At 40.6% G+C, this 23,614-nt stretch overlaps 1 protein-coding gene across 3 annotated transcripts in view; it reads right to left on the reverse strand.

The window, feature by feature from the left end:
* NLGN4X (neuroligin 4, X-linked) overlaps positions 1–23,312 on the reverse strand; it is a 244,148-nt gene extending 220,836 nt beyond the window's left edge. Inside the window, exon 1 of one of the 3 annotated variants that reach the window (XM_012656809.1) lies at positions 22,767–23,312. In XM_012656809.1, coding sequence (XP_012512263.1) covers positions 22,767–23,238 — 472 coding nt within the window. In that variant the 5' untranslated portion in view covers positions 23,239–23,312. Of the gene's footprint in view, positions 1–22,762 lie in introns of all 3 variants that reach the window. The other 2 variants (XM_012656808.1, XM_012656810.1) reach the window with 2 other exon arrangements.
* Between the last annotated feature and the right edge of the window lie 302 nt (positions 23,313–23,614).

Raw genomic sequence — 23,614 nt, forward strand, 5'->3', positions numbered from 1 at the left:
TGGCTATTTTTAGAATATAAGATATATTCCACTACTTTATTATAGAATACTGTATGCTATATTTTGAAAGTTCCCTTTATGATTAAAAAGGGGTTATTTTCTAAATTCAATGATAATTTAAAAATCTATTAAACTGTAACACCACAGGAATAGAAAAAAAAGAGAAAAACCATGTAAGTATAGAAATGACACAAAAATTTGGCAATATTCGATGCCTGTTTATAATCAAAAGAAAACATAACAAAAAATTAAGAAAACTGGTAATTTATTTTATATAATAATGGCTGTATGTCAAAAAATCTCTCATCAACACTGCATTTACTAAAGAGATGTTAGACCCATTTCCTGCAAAATCATGAATGGAGACGTACGTTTGCACCAATAGTGTTCATCTTAGCACACTGTCGATAGGGTACACAATGGCACAAGTTAAAAAGAAAATGAAAATTATAAGTATTAAACAGGAAGAGAGAAAAATGGTCATTATTCATAGATACTGTGATCATTTTTATGGAAACCATGTAATTTAACAGATAAGCCACTAGAAATAATAGGGACTCCAAAAAGATTACTGAACATATAATCGATGTACAAAACAACAGACATTCTTTTATACTAGAAGTAGGAAATATAATTGAAGATATCATTTACAAAATAATAATAATAACAATTAATTAACACACAATGCCCAAAGGCTTTCATAGAGCTAAAATTAGATCCTAATAAGTAATGAACTATGCCAATTTACAGATGAGATAATGAACTCCGGAAGAGATCTGTTTTTCTCAACTCAACACAATTCCCAGCAAAGACAGAAGAATGTCGCAGAACTAGACACATTGATTCCAAATTGTATAAGAAAGAATAAATGTTGAAGATGAAAGAGAGAGGGGCATTTGTTCTATGTGATTCATACTTTACCTTGCAGGAAGAAACCACCAATTGAACAGGACCACACAAAGCACATAGACTGGCTTACGCATCTGTGATGGATATTATTAATAGAAATTTGTACGTGTTTTATTTTTGCTTGTTCCTTTGTCAGGCCTCTTTGAGATTCTCTCTCCCTCAATCTACTCTGATCTCTGCTGTGGAAGGCGAACCAATAGGTTCACTCTTGCCTTCTGGCTTCCCCTTGGTTTCAGCCACGGAAGATGCTAGTAGGTGTCTGAAGGGCAGACAAGAGAAAAGCCCATATATATAACCTCCAGTTCCCTCCCAAGTAGGTAGGTCCAGTGCAACCTCAACGGGTACCAGTAACTTCACATAAAGGCTCCCTAATACAGCTACGCCAGGGTTACTACACTATGAGACAGAAGAAGAAATAATTCTGTAAAGTACCATGGCTGCAGAGAAAACTGAAGTCTTCCTTTCAAAGAGAAGAAAAAAGAAAGAAAGAAACCACAGGTCTGACATCCAGGATGTGCTTCATATAAATTTAACAGGTAATTGTTGTCAGCTATAGTTTGTGTGGCACTGTCTTGAGCAGTCTGGAAGATCCAACTGGATGAACGCAATCCTTGCCTGTCGATACAGTACTATGACTGGTGCATATAGAAGGTAAGCAAGTCACCAAATGAAACAGAAAGGCTGAAAAATCAATGTGTGAGAGAGAATGCGCAGTGCAGGCAGCAGGTTCCTTCGAGGTCTGAGGAGGCAGAAAACCCCTCTGGAAACAAACATAGCTGGACTCTTCCAGTGATGCTTGATTTTGCCTTTTACACATTTTATTTGCTTTAAAGGGATTGAAACCTATCCAAAATAATAGTATTTGCTCCAAAACATCAAATTCACCGATATACGATTGTATTTAGTAAGGGCTTCAGTGTGTCCTTATTTCATTGAAATGTCTCTCTCTTCCCATTAAATGAGAATAAATAGTATGTTTATGAGTTTCATCTCTGTGCCCAAAAGAAAACTTTGCTCACTACATGGGTCTCAAACCAGGGCAGGTACAAAGTGAAGAAATCAAAACAAAACCATGCACAAATATGCAAACCAGCCTAATTTTTTTTATATTGAAATGTTTAAAAAAAAAAAACGCCATTTTGTTTTGAATGCAGAGTTTTCAATTTATATGCCAACTCTGAAAAAAAGATACTGAATCTTCAAAACATTCTCCCTACCCCATTTCTTTCTAAAAATGCCAATCTTGATTGGATTTTTTCCTACTCATTCATTTAATGGCATTATGTATTTTACCACATTGGAATTCCACATGAAACCCTTTGAAACAAAAAAAAGTCCCCGATGTGAATAGATTTCTGTTGTTGTCATAAAAAAGCCATCCATGAAAGCCAAAAATTTGCCTAAAGCAAACACATTGTTGACACTAAGCTTTCTTTTTCTTTTTAGGACTTAGTGCTTTAACTTTTCCCCATTAAAACTGTGTTGCTGCGTAGCATTAATTCTGTGTCGTGCACTCATAATAAATCATCACAGGTCTGTTTTCCTGCTTCTTCTATAAAGCTGGCAACAATGATGTTAATTGTGCATGAAAAATATATTAAAACAGTAAATCATCTCTATTTTCCAGCAGGAAGTGAGAAACAAATGGAAAGCAACAAATCAAATGCTCTTTCTCTTGGCTGCATTTGGCCAGAGGCCATTGTTTTAAAGGAAGAAAATTACAGCCTGTTTTCATCAATTAGGGTTTATTCTTTGGCTCTTGAATCTAATCAAGAACATGTAAAATGCATCCCAAATCCCATGGTAATGATCACTGATTAATTTTGTTAATAATGGTGGAGAGTTTTCTTTTTACGGGGCATTCTTCATAGCATTCATATACGTGGACATTTTTGTACCGATTGTACATGAAAGGACCAAAACATTTATTTTTTATGTTTTCTTCCAGCTATAATCATGGCAGAGTATAACAGAAGAAACTCTTAAAAAATTATTTAATATTTGTTGCTTCCTACCGGCTATAGCTAAATTCTGCTTTATATCCAATAGTAAATGTTTTTTTTTTCTCTACAAAGGATGATAGAATGATCTTTTATCATTCTTCTTTTTTTATTTTTTTATTTTTTGGAGACAAAGTCTCACTCTCTTGCCCGGGCTAGAGTGCCGTGGAGTCATCCTAGCTCACAGCAACCTCAAACTCCTGGGCTCAAGCAATCCTCCTGTCTCAGCCTCCCATGTAGCTGGGACTACAGGCACGTGCCACCACGTCCGGCTAAGTTTTTCTATTTTTAGTTGTTTGGCCAATTTCTTTCTATTTTTAGTAGAGACGGGGTCTCGCTCTTGCTCAGACTGGTCTCGAAACTCCTGAGCTCGAACGATTCGCCCGGCCTCCCAGAGTGCTAGGATTATAGACGTGAGCCACCACGCCCGGCCAATCTCTTATTTTTTGATGTACCTATGGATACTCAGTGTTGCCATACTAGTCAATTTCAGAGAATATTAATAAAAAGTGTTTTGCAGCCTAACTTAAGAAGCAGAACCAAATATCAACAATATGTACAGATTTATTTATGCAAAAAAAAAAAATGAGACAAAGGTCTCCTATCTCCCCTAAATGTGCTACTTTCCCTTGTTTAAATACTTCATTTCTTGATAAATTGGCTTGGCATGCTAATTATCTGATAAAGTAATCCACTGGTCAACTTCTTCCGTAATTTAATCCTTTCACACCTCTTTGATGGCTCTTGGAAATAAGACAGCATCAACTGAACAAATAAGTCTTCAGTGGTCAGAACTTCAGGAAGTGGACCATGATAATGTAGGGGCACATCTCCTCTCTGCAAATAAATCAAATTATACCCTCTAGATGTCTGCTTAGGCCAAGCTGAGCAAGTTAACAAATAACTGGCAGCCTGAGTCATTAATCTCAGAATGCAAATCAGAGCCTGTCATTCGCTGCTTAAAAATGTTCCTTCATGGGACTGTAGCTGTCGACATGATAATCCTCAAACAGGATGGATGAGATAACACACGCAAACCACTGTGTTGGTACTGGGGCACTTAGCGGGTAGCCAAGAACGGTGGGACTCATTCCTCTTCTCTGACCCATTGGAGACTCACTGGAATTTGGTACCCATCTGCTTTTGCAGGCATTTGCTCCAGGAGTCTACACTCTTCCGTGTTCCCCAAGCACAACAAAACTACTCAGGTTCTCTTTTTCTATAGACTTCTTCTATTGTCTACCTCTACTCCCTTTGACCTTGGTACTGTTGGCATTTTGGGCAGGATAATTATGTATTTGTTCTGGCAGCTGTGTGTGCACTGTAGGATGTTTCGCAGCACCCCTGGCCTCTATCTTCTAGATGCTAGAAGCACATATTACCCAGTTGGGACAGCCAAATATATCTCTAGACATTGCCAACTATCCTCTGAGAGGGAAACTTCCCCTTCCCTAGTCGAATCTAGAATAAACATTAAGAGAATGATTACAAATGCATGACGTAGAGCCAAGTATCTCAACCTCAACACTACTAACATTTTGGAACAGATAATTCTCTGATGTGGGAGTCTGTCTTCTGCATTGTAGGGTGTTTAGCAGCATCTCTGGCCTTCACCCACTCCATGCCAGTAGCATCTTCCCAGTTGTGACAACCAAAAATATCTCCAGGCATTTTCAAATGTCCCCTGCAGTGGATGCAAAATTGCCCTTAGTTAAAAATCTCTGCTTGGCCTGAAAACATCCTTTCCAGTCTTCACAATACCATTGGATATATCTCTGTAGTGGATAAACTCATCCGAGAGCTCCACATAGGGTTGGCTGCCCTATCTTTCCCTGACAACTTGGACTCATCCTCCTTTAACCAGCCTTGCCCACCGTAGCTCCCCAAGGCAGTGAATGGTGCCTCCTCAAAGGCAGCCATCTAGGCACGCCTCTCTCTCAGCATTGAGCACATTGGGCTCACTGAGTGATGGGAGGACAATGTGAGTTCCCCTGAGATGATAAAAACTAAGGGGGGAGACATTGTGTAGGACTTGTCAATTGAGTTGTGAACAGCATAAGGTTGAAATGTCTCTGAGGTGATTCTGTTTGTGTCGAGCCTCAGAGAGCAACAGGGATTGGGATGTAAAAACAGACCATTTCCACAATCATCAGCATTACTATCCTTATCATCACAATAATAGTTTTTATTGCTGCCGTTACCACCACCATCACCACCACCATGATTTTCACCATCATCATTATCATCATTATCATCACAGTCATCACTATTATCATCATCACTATCACCATGACCATTATCACCATCATCATCACCACCATCATCATCATTGCCATCATTATCATCACCATCACCACCATCATCATTACCATCACTATTATCATCGTCATTACCATCATCACCACCATCATCATGATCACTATCATCACCATCATTGCCATCATCGCCACCATCAACACCATCACCACCATCATCATCATCACCATTACCATTATCATCACAGTCATCACTATTATCATCATCACTATCACCATCATCATCGCCATCATCATCATCATTCCCATCATTATCATCATTATCATCACCATCACCACCACCACCATCATCATTACCACCACCGTCATCACCACCATCATCATCACCATCATCACCACTGTCATCATTATCATCACTATTATCACCATCATTACCATCATCATCACATCATATCAACACCATCACCATGACCATGATAATGATATGATATCATCATTATCATTACAGTCATCACAGTTATCATGATCACCATCATCCCTATCACCATGATCATCATCACCATCATCATTACTGTCATTATCACCATCATCACCACCATCATCACCATCATCACCATCATCATCACCACCATCACTGTCATCCTCATACCATCATCACATCACATCATCACCATCACCATCATTACTACCACCACCATCATGATCATCCCCACCATCACCATCATTACTATCACCACCACCATTATGACCATTACCGCCATCACTACCATCACCATGATCAGCATGTCGCAGTACTAATACTAATGGTATAATTGTCTATATTTATTCACACATTGGTTGGGTGTCCTTTGCCCACTGGGCTCTTAGTGTTTTCTTTAAATTGATTTGATTTTAAAAATCTGTTGCTAATAATGCCTCATTGCATGCATCTTAATTTAACTGAATACACTTTGCAACTATTTTGTCTTGGAGGACATTCCAGAAATTTATCTTGGTATAAGCTGTATGAACCATGGTTTTTAAACAGGATTTTATCATTTCTTTCTTATTTGTTTTCTAATGGTAGAAAAGAGTATCTGTTTATAGTTGGGTTAAAAATAGCTCAAGTCCAATTTTCTGATATTATGGTGATATATATATTTAAAATTTCTGTCATTATCATCTCGAGGGTCATTAAAATGCAGATTCTTGGGACTTATCCCCCAATTTTGTGGGTCACTGGCAGCCTGGATGGAGCAAAGTAGTCTGCACATGTAAAAAGTACCAGGCTACTTTGAAAACAAGCACTCTATGACGTGGAACTTCTGGACTCTGCCCCTCATGTCTATGTGTTAACTAGAAGATCCCCACACGACTTCATGAAGGTATTCTTTTACAGCAGATGTCAGCAAGCTTTTATACATATTAAGGGCAAGAGAATACATATTGTAGACTTTGTGGGCCTTTGTGGGTCTTTGTTGTAACAACTCAATTCTGCCATTGTATGGTGAAAGCAGCCATAGGCAATACAGAAATAAATGGGTGTGTTCGTGTTCCATTAAACTTTTTGCAAAAACGGGCAGCGGCGTGATGGATTTGGTGTACGGGTTATATTGTCCATCCCTGCTTCACCTCTCTAAAAGGAGATCAGACCCTCTTTTAGCTAAATACTTGTCCTTGTCAGGCCTCTCAGTTTTCCTAAGAGCACATCTGTCAATATTGTCTCCAGCTTAGCTAATGAGTGAAGGACATCGCCCTGCAATTAACTGACCACACGCACTGACTGCACTTCAGATGCCCGGCTGAGTGCGAGACTTCAAATTCACTGTCACCCAGGTTCTTAAACGACACTCCACTAAGACAATCAATATTGACGTCAGACTCCTCGATTCAGCCTTGAACATGCTCTTCCCTCTGTCTGAAACGACCCTCCCCTCAGCAATTTGGTTAGTTACTTATCCTTCAAATTTCTCCTTTGCGAATTCTCCCCCTCTTCAGTCTGAGACACATGCTCTTCCCAGATGTTCTCAGATCTTCCCAACTCCCTGCATCATCCCATGGATTATTCTCCATGAAGATTCCAGTTAGCTGTGCATCTTACCCTAAATTAAGCTAAATTACAGCTACATTAAGAGGGAAGAGTTGCAAGGGACCACATTCAGCAAAGAGACCTAACAATTAAAATAAGCTCAATAGATAAGCACTGAGCGGTTGAAAAAGAGCACTTTTGCTAATGTCCTGGACCCATAGAGAACATGTTAACAAACAACCCAATGAAACTCAACATAATAAGGATATTAATGGTGCCTATGTGGATTTACAGAGCTGCACAATAATTGAAGACCAGGTTTCACCACCAGCCTGAGAACCCGCCCACCTCACTGTCTCACAAAGCAGTCCAGTGAGTAGGAGGAAACTGACTGTGACTTCCTTTGTTTCTTGCAGAATTCCTTGAGAGAGAACTGAAAGCTACGCTGTCAGCCACTTGCCTAATGCCCTGCACTGAACCATTCCCTAAACTTTCATCCTGCTAAAGGCTTACGCTGAATTTTTTCCAAATTCATTTTCACTTCCACCAGATCAACTCTCTAAATTAGCTCATCCTTCGGTAAGTCTGACCTTTTAGCCAAAACTCTTAAAAGAGCTGGCAGACACAGCATGGTATACCCTGCCCTAAACAGCCATCTCCATCTGGGGTCACGTTTTCCATCTGGAGTTACAGCTAATGCTATCTCTGATTTACCACCAGCTGACAGCTTCCAGACTCAGGAGTCTCGCTGAGGGTGGCTCCCCCACATGAAGCTGCCCCGATAATGTCCTAATAGAAGTACCCTGATGTGCTAGATGTCTCATTCATTTTATCACTACATGTCACTAAGAGGTCCAGCTGCTTACAGACCAACAGCAATAACAGCAGCAACTCACAAGTAACATTTGTCATTTCTGAATGTCTGGGTTCTTCTTTTTAGCAGAAAAAAGGAGAAGGTTTCATGCACCCCCTGCACAAGTTCATTTCCTCTTCCGTAAAGCCATGCCATTCTTTCTTGTTTGCTTATTATCCGTGATATGAGCAGCAATGACAATGGACGTCGATGGGTTTACTTGCTCAGCATTCAATTTTCCTTTGGGGAACCAACTTACTTGCATTTACCCTACGCTGGCTCCTGCTGGAGTGGTTCATTCCCTTCTCCACCCTGGAAGGGGCACCTAAAACAAGCGCCATGTCAATCCAAGCATCCCTTTGCATTGCCTATGGAAATTGGTTCAGAGTTGGCCTGTAACCCAAACTGGGCCAATAAACATCGTCCCCAGGCCAACGTGCTTCTCGGAGTTCAAGGATGATGTTATAGGCAAATGCCTGTGACCATCTGAGCCACCACGTAGAGACAGCCTCTTTGAGAAGAAAGCCTAAAGACGAAGCATGCATCAAAAGTGCCACATGACTAACGGCGGTGATTAGACCCGAAGACACTAATTTCTGAAACTAAATACCCTGCTAGAATTCTCAGTAAATTTAGCCAGGAAATCTCTCCTTTTCCCTTAAGTGGATTTGCTCTGAATTTCTTTTCTTTCGCTTGCCATCAACTCATTCCTAGGTAATTACAGTCTGAAAAGTCTAAAAATATATATCCTTCCAACAGAGTAATGTGGAAGTTCGGTTACAATCTGGACAACTTTTGAGATTCTTGTTTGGCTGATATGCCAGGTTAATTATCAATGGCTTTGTAAGAAATTACCACCAACTGGATAGTGTCACACGACCTATTTATTTTATCACAGTTTTGTTGTATTAGGAATCCAGATGCAAGTTTAGTGGGGTCCTCTGCTTTGGGGTTTCCCAAAAGGCATGGATGAAGGTGTTGCCCTGAGCTGGGGTCTCATTTGAAATTTCAGTGACTGGGGATAATCCTCTTCCCAGCTCACACGGTCATTGGCAGGATTCAACTGCCTCTGGCCTGTTGGACTGAACACCCCAGTTCCTTGCCGGCTGCTGTTCTCAGGCAGCTCTCAGCATCTTGCCATGTGGCATGTGGACCTTTCCAACACGTCCCCTTATTTCATCAAGGTATAAAAACAAGAAGGCGATTGATCAAATGGGTATGCTAGCAGGATATAAAAGTCATGAAATATGAAATGTGCAATTTCAAATCAAAAGTGTACTTTATTATATCTCAAACAAGGAGCAGTACAATTAATCAAAGCATGTACCTAAACTATCGACACAGTTTTGCCATCTTAACGGGAGCTTGCTTATGTCAGCATCGAAAAAGCCTGGTGAGTGAGTGGGGATGAAGTCGTGAAAGGTGTTTTCCACAACTTGTTGAGAATTGAATATTTTTCCTTGCAAGAAGTGGTCCAAAGACTGGAAGATGTGGTAGTCAGTTGGTGCAAGGTCTGGTGAATACAGTGGATGACAGAGAATTTCCAAGTCCAGCTTCTGTAGTTTGAGCAGTGTTGTTTTTTGCAACGTGTGGTCTTGCAAGAGGATTGGCCTGTCTCTATTGACCAATCTCGGCTGCTTAATTGTAAGCATCCTCATCATTTCGTCCAGTTGGTTGCAGTAGACACCCACAGTAATGTACTGACTAGCTTTCATGAAGCTGCAGTGGATAATACCAACACTGGACCACCATACAGACACCATTAGTTTTTTTTGATGAATAACACTACAAACTGATGCAACGTATTCCTTGAAGTCGTGTTCCATCATCTCTATTGTATTCCATTGGTTAGATGCAGGTCCTACATCCTTCCTATACTTTTGTGCAAGGGATGGGGAGTTCCATGTCTTTTCACTTGGAAAATCCCAGCCTTGGGAAATTGGAAGCCAAGACCTACTTCTCTGGTGAGCAAGAGGGCAGGAGAGAGCCTAAGGACCAAAAAGGTGTCAAGAGGGCATCCCCAGGTGAGAGCAGTGGATACTCATAGAGGATTTTAGAGAATGCAGACAACTACTCTGACTTCTGCCCTAGGCAGGTTGTGCAGGCAGAAAATACATAACCCAGGTTGCGTTCATTTCCTACGGGACTTTTGTAGCTAATTACCGCAGGCTTGGTGGCTTGAAACAAGAAAAATTTATTGTCTCATTGTCCTGGGGAGCCGAGTCCAACATTAAGGTGTTAGCAAGCAAACCCTATTTCCAGGTAAGGTGACATTCCTAGCTATAGGCAGTCAAGACTTCAACAAATCTTTTTTAGGGGGGCGGGGGGCCGAGACACAATTAAACCCATAACACACGTCAACTCAAAACCCATGAAGAGAAAAATTTGCAAGACTGCCAGCTACGATATGGCCAGTAAGGGTTTTTAAAACACAGATTCCAACCAATGTTCTGCAGTCTTGAAATAACAATTTCAAAATCTTCATAGAAACTTTTCAGGCTAGGACCTCATGGTACCTTCTCAGAGATATTCAAATTTAAATAATGATGATGATGATGATGATGATGATCAGAAATAACTACAAAACCTTAAATTGAATAAAATGCCAGAGGAAGCTCATTTTCCCCTAAGTCTAGAGAAAGCTTTCTCTTATGATCAGCTCAATCCCTTTCCAACCTACGAACTTTACTGAATTTCTTGGAAATGATTCCTTCTCCCTTCCATCAAATTATAGTCGCCTGCATTTAAAAATGGGCAACCCACCGCTTTCTCAAAACTGCAAACCGATCCGGTTATTAGCTGCTCTAGCACTTTCACACAGCCTTCTCCAGTTACACCTCAGGGGCCTGGTATTTCAGGGAAAAGCGCAGCCAACAGGCTTCTGGGCTGGCTGGTAATTGTGCATTCAGCGTCCTCTGGGGAAAACTGAACTACAGCAGCAAATGGCTTTGTCTTGGTGCATGCTCACAGTCTGTCATAGGAAGTGGAGGCATCCTATTTTCTTTTACTAAGTCATATTATAAAATATATTACTTTAAAAAATTTACAAAAGCATGTGGTTTCAGGCACAATATATACAAATCAAGAGTGTAATGCACTTGCCAAAAAAAAAAAAAAAAATCTAACATAAACTCTGGGTGTGTTCATAACATATAACATGATGAATGAGAACAAGTGCCTGCCCTGTTGGTTGACCTCCGGAGTAACTGTGTGGGTTCGGGACCTCCATGTATAATCAATTTATAGCCTATCCAAAGTAGGATATAAACAATGTGAACAAATAGCCTATAAACAATTTATAGCCTATCCAAAGTAGGATAGCAAGAATGATGTGAGGGTGTCAAAGCCCCTTGCAGGAGAAAGGAAGATCTGCTAAGGGTGCTTGCAAAAGACTACCTGGAAGGAATATACTATCTTGTCTTCCAAGATTTCCACAGCAATCTATTAGCAGAAGAAGGAAACCTTCCCAATTGTTCCAGCTCTGTTGGCAGAGATCGCTCAGGTAAAAATCCCCGACTCTTTCCAATAATGGAGTGAACGCCCTTACAAAGCTGCAACTGTCTTCCTTGGCCAGGTTCAACGAAGCTGGGTGCCCAGGTGTTACTAGTTCATGCGTTGTCCCATGCACTCACATAGACAACACATTCCTTCACCTCGAACATGCTCTGGGCCTTCCGAGGGTTTCCTGCCTACTGGGGAATGCAGACTTGTCAAATCATGATTAAATTAAACTTCTGGTAACCCCGGGGAAGACATTTCAGCTCTGCTTAGAGTGTCAAAGAGTATGAACAGGAAAATATTATATTGTGAAAGAGTTTAGATTAAAAGCCCACTAAAGCTCCTTCTCCTTAGAAGATTTTATAATTCTGTGATTACAGTCCTAGTTGATTCAACCACGTATTGGCAGGTAGATTTCCAACATAATATTCAGTACCACAAAATTCCCTTCTGCAAAAAAACAAGAAAAAAAAAAATATATATATATAAAACGCGAACATGCTTGTAGAATGTGCTATGGTGAAATTTGATCTATTTTCAGATTTTTAGCTCAAAATAAAATATGTAATCTACATTTACATATTTTTAACATTTTAATATCCTTAGGAAAGATGCAATTTTCTCTCCAAGGTTTACTTCTCCATTTTTAAACTTAAACAGCTTTTTTAAAGCACCCCAAAATAATATTATAACTTGATTCATACCAGCTATCTGGATTAATACATTATGAATATAGAGTTATGAGAGTATTTTGCTAGCTTAAAAACTTGAGGGAGACTGAAAGCTTTCGGATTAATGATTTAAACACCAGGTGATAAAAAGCACATTTGAATTTGGGAAGAGCGGAACCTCGTGTTCTTTGATCTAACCTTATTGCACAGTGTGCTGAGAAGAAAAATACTCATTAGAACTCATTTGGATGGAATTCCATTTATGAATCCTCCAATGTCAAATGTAACATTGGAAAAAATACCCGAGTGAGCACTTTGCATGTTAAATTATACCATCAACGCACCCTCCTATAGTTCTGTCATAGTTTTATCTCTCCCTTCGCCCCCATCCTGCATTCTTTATGTCTCCCTGCATCGAAAGAAGCAATAAACAAGAAGCTCCGTTTTAAGGAACTTGGACAGCATGTCCTCACTGCACAACCACTTGTGCCTGTGCCGTGTATATTCATTCATCTCAAGACTAGTCGAACACCTTCCTAGCAAGGCTTCTCCCTGGAAAACACAGACTTTTAGATTCCCCTCTACATTACGCCTGAAATCCTACAGCAGTCACTGAACACTTTGTTTCTAAGGAAAATAAGGAATGGAAAAGAGAAGAAAGCATCCGAAGAGTCTGGGTTGGCATTAGGAGATCAATAGATTGATTGGCTGGAGTTGGGGCTGGGGTTGATGCGTAAGAGACAGATGGGGTGTTAGGTGAATATCGGAAGTTCACTTGTTGATTGGATGATGGATTATGTCATAAAAGAGAGGGAGCAGGGTAGAACGTGGCCAAAGGCATCCCTTTTAAGGAAGAAGAAAAGGAGTCCTATCTCGTGGAAACCCACCACAAAAGCTCCTTTGCTGGAGATACGTCAATTCCTCCAGTGTTCCTCCTTTCTGATGGCAACAGGAATTGTCCCCAGGGCAAACTCAAGGATTCCGCACACAACAACATTCACAGCAGACAAAGAGGGTTTCTTGCTTAAAGGGGACTTTATGATGCTCGGAGTTTCAGGAAGAAAGGGAGTGTAGAGTATTTTAGATGTTTTATAACTTGCCTTCTCCCAGAAAGCCGTAACATAGTTGATCTTAACTGAATTGTGGATATTTCCCCCATAGCCTTCCCTCCTACGCCACACACACACACACACACACAACCACAGACCACATACCAACGCTCACCTTCACCACCAAAAGTCTAACACTACTAAAATCTAATGTAATTTTAAATTTCTTTTTTAATTTGCCACCACTTTCTAAGTTGTGGCAACCTAGACATGCTTCTCTGAACCTCAGTATAGAATAGAAGAGTGAAATAATAAGATAGAAACTACACTGATTCATCTTTTTTTAGTACTAGTTAGTCCATGAATAGATCACTGTTTCCTAGGTATTCATTCTCTCTTGTTCTTTTGCCTTTAAGTTGACTGCCTGGCATGTGGATCTGATTGACTTATTGAGAGCTGAGGTTTTATATCTCACAAAGCCTCCGTGGTCCTGAAATCTGGAGCTCACAAATTGTCAATTTCTGTTTGCTTTCATTGCAGTTTTACCGCTACTACAGTAAAGAAAGAGATTCTTAAACATAAAGGAGAGAAGGTTAAACTAATTCATTATGAAAACCGCCTGGTGTAGGAGAACGAACAGACAGACTAGGAAGGCGGGAACCTGTTCCCAACCAGGGTTTCTGCTTCCTGATTCAAGCAAAGAACTCAAATTGTCCAATGAAAGACAATGTAACAGGATTAACATTAACTTAACATAAAATCAAAGTCATGAGAACATATTGATCATTTCTGTTTTATAATTCTTTCCCATGTAGTACCTTACCCCCAAATCACTATAATCCTAAAAAAACATTCAGAAGATGTATAATTAATAATGGTACTACTATTTTTTAATAGCTGAGGACACTCAGTATTAAAAAGTATTAAATGACTTGTTTAAAATAACATGGAAAATAATCGACAATATCCAAACCAGCAGTATCAATTGACAACAAATAAAACTATAACTAAAGTTTTAGAAAGCAATTCTCTGCACAAGTAAATAATGAGCTAATTATTCAAAATGGCCAAATATTCCACGAGACTAGTTGCATCTAAAGTTTCTATCTTTGATAGTTTTTTTAAGCATTTCTTATGATATGCACCGAATAACAAAATTGGTTTTTAATACACTCTAGGTAATTTGAGTTTGTTCTAATTATGAAAAAATCTAAATTGCAAATTGAATTAAATTAAGATTCAGGAATGGAAAATTACAAATATAAAGGAAAATGTTCTTCTTTAGGTAAGGGTTTTTCTTAATTATTCAAGCAGGCAAAATTCATACTAACCAAATCATATTATTACAAACATATGTAATTTCTAAACCCTCAGTAAGATTATTATTTTATGTTCAAACTGCTGAAAGCTTTCTACGCTGGGAGAGAGACACATGCTGCCAGAAATCCACTTCGGTTTAACTGTGTTCACAAAATACTAAATACTTTTCAATTAATCCATGTCAGGGAGATCTTTATTTAATAATCTTTCATAATTATCTTTATTTATAACCTATGTCTACACGATGTCAAATATCCGACTGACAGATGAAAACTGGCATAATTTAATTATTTTCACATAGTTTCATGTTGATGTTGATTGGTTAAAACATCTGCGTATTGTGCTGACACAGTTACATTTTCTTTCATTTATCAACTGGCTTTTGCCACTATATGTATACCCTTGGAATATTTGTGCCTACACAGCAAGAAGAATAAAATTAATTTTTCCCTAATCTCACACACAAAAAAGAGCAGTGTTACTGAGTTTTCATGTTTTAAAGCACTTTTCCAGGAAGTAAATTTTTATTCCTTTCTTGGTGATTAATTCCTCTAAGTCACATGTGCTAAAAATCCATTTGACAACTCAGGCTCATAAATGGCTGAAGTTAGTAGTAAAACAATAATACTCTCCTCTTTGTAAAAATACTATTCCCCTCTAAAATCCCTTTTGTTAAAAACACTGGGAGCTGTCAGAAGTGACGAGGCCCTGAAACTGTATGGGGGAAGGGCACACCTCTGGCCCTGGCTTGGGGGAGGCAAAGTCATTCATTACTTGTAACCAAAATGTTTGCACACCCATAATATCTTCAAATAAAAAGAAAAGAAGAAAGCTCGCCCTCCCGTAGCACAGTAAGTCAACACTTACGTTACAAACAATAAAGAGGTATTATGCACTGGGTTTATATACATAAAAATATGTAATGAGGACTGAACTCTGATCTTTTTCTTTGTCCAAAAACTTCCTTTCTAAGGGGGCCTAGTGAGTCACACCTACAAATGATAAAATCTCCGTAAACAGGTTTTTATGATGTGGTCTGCTCCCGGACTGAAGCTTGTTTGCTGGAGTTAAAATACCAGTTTATCCCCTTAGCAGATGAGCGATTATGGGGAAAGTCACCCAGCTTGCATGTGGGGCAGTCCCGGACTGATTCCAGTATAGCATCACATAAAAGAAAGAAGACCCTTATTTTAACTCAAGTGTTCCTTTCCGCTGATTCCTAGTCTTTTGGACAAAGCCTCACTCTTTCAGCCAATTGTCAGCTAAAGAATCCCTAAATCCACCCATGACTTTTAAGCCCTTGCTTTGGGATGTCCTGCCTCAATCCCTAAACCCACCTGTATCCTGTAAGCCCCTGCTTCTAGATGTCCCACCTTTTGGGGCCAAACCAATGTCCACCTCCCACGTATTGATTTATGACTTTACGTGTAACCCCTGTCTCCCCAAAATGCATAACACCAAGCTGTAACCCAGCCACAGCGAGTCCACTTGTTCAAGGCCATGGTTCTCAAATTTGGCTCAGAATAAACCTCCTTAGATTATTTTACAGAATTTGTCTTCTTTTCCATTGACAATATTTATACTAGACCTAATAGACACAGGCAATTTAGCTGAAATCTCCTGGTCCTTTTTTCTATTATTAATTACGTCCAACTAACACCAGATCACACAATGTTTGTACGTGTCGGGTGATATGCAAAGCACTCTATGTGGACTACCATCTCAAACAGCTCAGCCACCTCTATTTTACTCACAAGGAAACTGCCCCACAGGCAAGCTGGGTGACTTTCCCCATAATCGCTCATCTGCTAAGGGGATAAACTGGTATTTTAGCTCCAGCAAACAAGCTTTGGCCCTTGCTCCAAGCTGAGCTAGGGAAGTTAACCAGATTTACATTAAAAAGGGTGGACAATCACTTTGCTCAGCAGGACTCCAGCTTAAGGTCTACAGGGAGGGAGTGGGAAGCCCAAAGCACTGTTGTCAACGCTGCTCAGCAGCACAATAAGACACCTGCAGGCCCACCTGCCATCATCAGCGAGCTTCTAGGGAGACCTGTGAGGAAAGACAACAATTTGGATGTTGTGCTCTATGTCACCCAATGCCCTGTACTCTGGACGTCTGTTTTAGACACCTGGAACAAGTTAAACGGCCCTGCGTTACTTTTCTGTGTGCAATGAGTGTATCTCTGGAATATGACGTTTAGTACAAGCCGTCATTAGGCTATATCGACATGGTGCACACAAGGTGGCATGTTTCCCCCTGTAGAGTTTGAGCCTAGAATCTGCAAAGTGTCTGCCTCAAGAGCAGATATTGTCTCCTTGAGCTTGGGGGACACAGCAAGCTCTAAGCGTCTAAAAGTGTTTCTTACCAGTAATCCTTGCTGTAAGAAGGGAAACAACTGCACTAGAATCTCAGAATGGGTAGGGGGCCGTAAGGCCCGAAACCAAAACACTGCAGCAATTACTTTGATTTGTTTTCACTTACAGTATATGCTTTATTACGAATTTTAAATAATGTCAAAGCATGATCTATAATTCTATTAGTTTTCTTTCGCTGCTGTGACAAATCTCCACAAACTGTTGGTTCACACAGCACACATTTATTATCTTACAGTTCTGAAGGTCAGAGTTCCACCGTGCCAAAAGCACAGGGTCACCAGGGCTGTGCTCCTTTCTGGAAGCTCTAGGGGGGAACTGGTTTCCTTGCCTTTGCCACCTGGCTAGAGGCCACCTGCATTCCTGTCTCCTGGACGCTCCCCATGCTCAAAGCCAGCAATGACCAGGCGAACCTTTCTCACATTGCTCCCGCTCTGATCTCTGCTTTCCATCTGCTTCCGCATTCGAGAATCTTTGCTAATCTGTTCTGCTCACCCAGATGATCCAGGATATATTCTCCCTACATTAAGGTCTGCTGGCTAGCAGACATAATTCCGTCTGCAACCTTAATTCCCTTTTGTGATTTGAAGTCATTATTTAAATCAGATTATTGGAAAAGGCAGGTGCCATGGCAGGCAGTCTATGCACAGGTTCCAGGGATTAGGGCCTGCACATCGCTTTAGGAATTATGCTGCCTAATGAAACGGGCGACCTTGCAGAAATAACAGGGAAATACCTAATCCTACAATTTCCCCCATAACAGTTAAAGATCTCTCCTATGAGTTCTCTCACTAACAGGCACCCCGCAGGCGTTGTGTTTTGTACAACTGCTGAAAGGAGCTGAATGGATGGAAAAGAGATGTAAATGTCTCTCTTTCAAATTGGTTTTTTTTGAGAATCTGCTCTTACAGAGTTCCTGAGTAAACAGCAGAATGAGCTCCAGCCTCACCCATATCTCTACAACTGAGTCACATTTCCTGTGACAACCCCTTCTCCAAGGAAAGGCAGGAAGCCAACTCTTGCACTTTGACATCCTGCAGTTTTTGTTATCTACCTGCTGCTGCTTTATTATCAACTGACAGCATCGCTGTTTTTTTTTTTCTCTTAATCCCCCTTAAAATCAGCGAAGCCTTTGGCCTCGCTGCTGGCACCCCCTTCTCTTTCTTTGGGATTCCGTGCCGTCTCCCTGCTCTCTTCACCCTGCCTTCTCTCCTCTTCCTCTCTCTCATTCTCTCTGTCCTTCTAAAGGATAAAATAAACTTTTTACTTTTATATCTTAATTTCTGCATGAGAAATCTTTCTCCACCCTGACGTACCAGGCTTTCCACCCTAACACGTATGTCTCAAAATTAGCAATATGTGTATTCATCGCAATCTCAGCATCTAAAGCATGCCTGGCACATCATAAGTGCTCGAAAATATTTCTGGCTGTGGAATGAAGTTGTGCCTATACCCTCTTCTGAGAATTGTCCTTCCCTCCATCACAGCTATCTGGTATACCCAAGAGCAGCTCAATCTTGTCTATTCTTACTTTGGCCCAGGTGTGGGCTCCTGGATTGACTGAATCCATCGAAACTCTTCCATGGGATTTCTAACACGGAATTAAGAACCTTTACCCCTCATTGGTGGTGTTGAGAATTAACAGGATGCAACTTGCAGCAACTGCAGAGGGCCCTCTTATGCTAGCAAGTAGAGCAGACCCGTTTCCAGAAAGAAGCAAAGAACCAGACATGAAGATTTCGAGTCACTGCTTTCAGTCGCCTCCAAAGTCTAGCTGCTTCCCCATCATTCTCCCAGTCTGCTTTCTCTACTTTTGCAATAACTTTGGGTATCCCACAGCCCTTCAGATAAATTTCCATGTTTTCCCCCTCAAAGCCTGACTGAAACTAGGTAGTTTTATATCATTTGGAAACAAAGAAGTCCTGACGAATGCATAACGGTGGAAAAGTCTGTAAGGCTTTCAGAAAAGATGGGAGGTGTTCAATGATGAAAACCATGCTATAAACTGTCTGCATCTTGGATTCGATCTAGTGTTGTCTATAAGGGAAGCAAACTCATTTTATTGCAGAATCCAACGCAAAAGGAGGCCCTTCTCTCACTGTGGTTATTCCATCAGTTTGTCTATCCTAGAGTTTGTCTATCCTAGAAAGCATTAGGAACAGCAGCTACGATGAGTTGAGAACTTTCGGGACATGGCACTGGCCAAACACAGCCACGGTAAGCACAGCTGCTATTCCCGCTCCACACTTCACACCTGAGCAGTTGCAACTGCAACTATCAGTGTCAAGCTGGTCAACGGACATAGATTCCCATGTTCAAATCTTCCATTCATTAGATCCTTTTTCTATGAAGCCTTTCCATATCCCATGCATCTTTCGGGCACCGCTGAACCATTTAGAGCTTCCATCAAGTTTTCCTGCAAACAGGTTGTCCCTAAGCAGTGGCAGAACCTTCCGTGTTCCCTAACTAGGATGCTTTTGTTTCCTATCTCTAACTTTATTAATTGTGCAAATCTAGATACTCTGCCTCCCTTTCTTTCTCTCTCTTCCCCCCCACCCCACACAGCCCACGCAGATTCCAGCTCCATCCCTTCCTTGTTAACAACAATCGTACTATAGTTTCTGATTGGGTTGACTAATTTTGACCTTATTTGAGGAGCTATCCAAAGGTTAAACATGCAATTCAAGTTAATTAATTAGTCTGTCATCTAGACACCAAAGGAAATTAATAATCCATGAAAACTTAAATAACAAACTCTGTAAAGTAGGAATAAGTTATAAAGAAATAAGCCTACGTTTAGCAGATCATAATGCCAATTTATACTAGAAAATTCACCTTTAGCAGGACATGGTTTACTTTAAAGGGAACTATAAAAATTATTCTGTTTTCTGCAGAAAAAAATTTATGTTTCATAAAACTATGATACGACAAAGAAATTTCTAACAGTCTTCCTCATGCAAGTTACCTTTAAATTTAAAGATAAATATGTATCTGAAATACATTTTTGTGTTTTTGTGTTTTTGAGTACATCTCCACATTCTATGGAAGTACAAAGGTAGAAATTTGAGCCAACCTGATTAAGACAGAAAGACAAATATTTTAAAAAACAGAATATCAGAGTGGAATTTTGTATTCCAAAAATCGAATATTGCTGTCTATACTGTTAAATAAGTGAGCTGGTATGAATCAAGACACAGCCTGGGAATGAGCATGACTCCGTAATTTTAACGTGTTGAGTGGAAGTGGAGTTTGTTCATTCAGTGAATAACCAATAATTAAACACCTAAACCTTCACATTGATTCTTAAGCTGATATAGTCAAGAAAACAAACAAGCAAATAAGCCCCCACCACCCACACAACTCCTGCACCAGTACACCGTGAGCTGTTGTTTGTGCAAACACCCAGGCATACAGCTTTGAGCTCTCACCAGCAAAATCCCAATGTTTACATATTATGGGCAGATAGAGTCTACCTTTTCAGCCCCTATTAGATCTCTGATTCCCTAGTTAAGATCCTGTGTGCACATTGCTCCGTAAAGCCTAAAGAACTAAACAAGTGGAACCGGGTTCATAATTAGGTTTAGACTGCTTTTTCATTAGGTAGCATTTTTCACATTTTTCTATTTCCCAAACTCCAATTCAATACCAAATCTCAATGAAATAGCCAAATTGTTTGTGGTCTCCATCCACACAATTGCACGTATATGGTTCTCTAATCAGGGAGGATGTAGATTTTTTTCCCATGGGTGGTCCCATTCAGTGCAATGTCCAACCTAAGGAGGCATTCTGTCTGAAGTGCATTCATGGCTGCCAAGGTTAGCTCCATAAACTCACTAGCTTGTAGACACCAGCACATGGAATGTATTATGAAAGCCATTTTAATCTTTTGTCCTGTTTAGAGTTTTTTTTTTTTCCTCCTTCTGGGCTCTCCTTCTGTTTAGTTTTTACTTGAATAGTTCATTACGAGTTCATTATGAGAAAGACCTCAACCCAGGTGGCTGTTGCCATGAAGACCCTAATTGGTTTGGGAGCTCCTGTCCATTCACGGATGCACATACAAAGCTGCTACCCAGGACTGCTATGCACCGAGACAGCGCAGAGCACCAGTGGAAGTGCAGCACCCAAATGTCGGTCTAACCTCTGGAGTCGCATGCAGGCCTGGACTTTGCAAGATAATTGAGTGTTCTGTCACCATAGCGACAGGGGCTCTACGCCAGACACTGTTCATAGAATGAAGCACAGCCCTTTAATTCCTTTCTCTGGGCCATTCTTTGTAATCTCAACGACACACAGCCCTGGTCTGGTTTTTCATGACACTCTACTTAGGTTCTCTTTTTGCATTTCCATGGAGAAAGAACAACATGGCAGATGCAATAAAATGTTTGTGATCATTGAATTATTGTAACTGTATATTTCACATTTTCAGCAGACTCTTAACTGCAGAACATTTTCCAGGGATTAAAGTTCCCCCTTCCCCCAAAAAAGGAAAGAAAAGAAAGAGGGAGAGAGAAAAAAAATTCTTTTTTTTTGTGAGACAGAGTCTCACTGTGTTGCCTGTGCTAGAGTGCCGTGGCGTCATCCTAGCTCACAGCAACCTCAAACTCCCGGGCTCAAGCGATCCTCCTGCCTCAGCCTCCCGAGTAGCTGGGACTACAGGCATGTGCCACCATGCCCGGCTAATTTTTTCTATATATTTTTAGTTGTCTGATTAATTTCTTTGTATTTTTAGTAGAGACGGGGTCTCGCTCTTGCTCAGGGTGGTTTTGAACTCCTGAGCTCAAACAATCCGCCCGCCTCGGCCTCCCAGAGGAAAAAAAAAAAATTCTTCATAAAAAAAATTTATACCCACTCTACATAAAGATTTATACCCACTCTATACAAAGAATACACTCCAGTTTCTATAGTAGATATGGCCATAGTTCCCAGAAATTACCTCTTTTCATTCCAGTAAGATTTCATTCTCTGTTTTTCTTTCTCCTTGTCTAAAAATGGCTTATGGAAAATGCTGAGAAATGTGATATCGTTGTGGCATGACTTGGTTAGTCTTCATAGAAAATCTGAATTTGACATCTACGCGAAAATGAAGCCACCCAAATTTTACTAGCATTGAAGTGAATTAATACATTGAGCGTTACTGTCTTTAGAGATTTTCATTGCTGTTGCGTAGAAAAAGGCCATTTTTTAAAAGCAAGCACATTATTCTCTAACGTAGCTAGAATCATTAGACTATATTTTGCTGTTTGCAGAGAATATTGGAAGCAAAAAGGGCTCAAATTTATGTTAACAAAGTGGACTCTAAACAATGAAATCCAACCATTTTCAGAACTATCCCTTGCTTGGATATGAAAAAAAATCATTTTTTTTTTCTTTTAAGACTCAAGAAGGTGCTGATCTCTTATGCCATTGAGGCAGAAGGAACCATTCCTTGTATGTTTGAGTTTGCAAACTCAAGTACAATAAAGTACTTATTAATAATTCTGTTATTGTCTATTGATTCATTCCTCTACAGATGACTCGGGTATAACATATAACACTATATGCTCATGCTGGTTATCATCTGCAAATAAAACACTGTAACAAGGTTCAGAGAGCAACAGATGAAAACAATTAAAGTCATTAATTATAACTGTGTCCATCCAGTGGATGCTCAGTAAATGCAAGTGGAACAAGTTGCCCCAAGAACTGCATTGGGAATACGAAAAGAAAACAAATGAATAAACGGTTATTAGAAAACGTCATGCATGGGACGTTATAGGACCTTCCTGGCAAACCTCTGTGACTGAGCAAGTGGATACTCTTAATATTTTCTGCTTGCACGAGGTACTTACCATCTTCCGTGGGCACGTAGATGTTTAGGTAAAGGCAGTCTTCGTTTTGATCTTGAACGTAGGTCATCAGAGTATCCAAATTGGCAGTGAACCAGATGGGCAGCATGTCGTGCAGTAAAGACCTCTCATCTAGATGTTGGGGGCAGACAGCAGCAAACTGAGTCGCATTGCGTACCCCAGTCCACGAGGAAGGGGGTTCCGGGGGCTGAAACCGCCTCTCTCCAGTGGGAGGTGAGGCATAGGGGACCCCCAAGTATTGCTCCACTGGACCCAAAATCTCATTGGGCAAGGGTGTTCTCAGGCCCCGTATTTTGCCGTAGTTGGTGTTGACAACTGGATACTGGGCTTGGCTGTCAATGAGGGTGAACTTGATGGCCAGGGCAGTTATCCACAGGAGGACGTTGGAATTTAGCATGATGCAGACCGGAGTAAAGAACAGAGGCAGCCATAGCAGTCCCCGGGGACTCGACATTGTTCACACCCGCGTCCGCCGCCGTCCCAGAGAAGCCAGGACTCCAAGGAGACGAAGCCGTGAGGTGAGCCCGCGGACAGCGAAAGACCCAGGGGAGACCTTCAGACTGAACATAGACAGAATCCAAGGTTAAGAGCAAGTGAGGCGGTTCCCATCGCGAGAGGGCAGCCCTCCCTTAATCCTGAAACTGGATTCCAGCAGGTGCAATGCTCCGAGGAACCGGTGACCATCCAGCACCTCCAGTGACCACGATTCCTTTCTTATGAAAACTCCAAGGCAGCCTAAGGGGAAGAGAAAGCAGATAAGGATAATGAATTCGATGCAACGACCAGCTAACGTTTGCCGTCTCTCCCATGCAGTCTGCAACCTCCCTCAA

Source organism: Propithecus coquereli, unplaced genomic scaffold (genome assembly GCF_000956105.1).
Source record: "Propithecus coquereli isolate 6110/MARCELLA unplaced genomic scaffold, Pcoq_1.0 Scaffold52, whole genome shotgun sequence".
Taxonomy (NCBI): domain Eukaryota; kingdom Metazoa; phylum Chordata; class Mammalia; order Primates; family Indriidae; genus Propithecus; species Propithecus coquereli.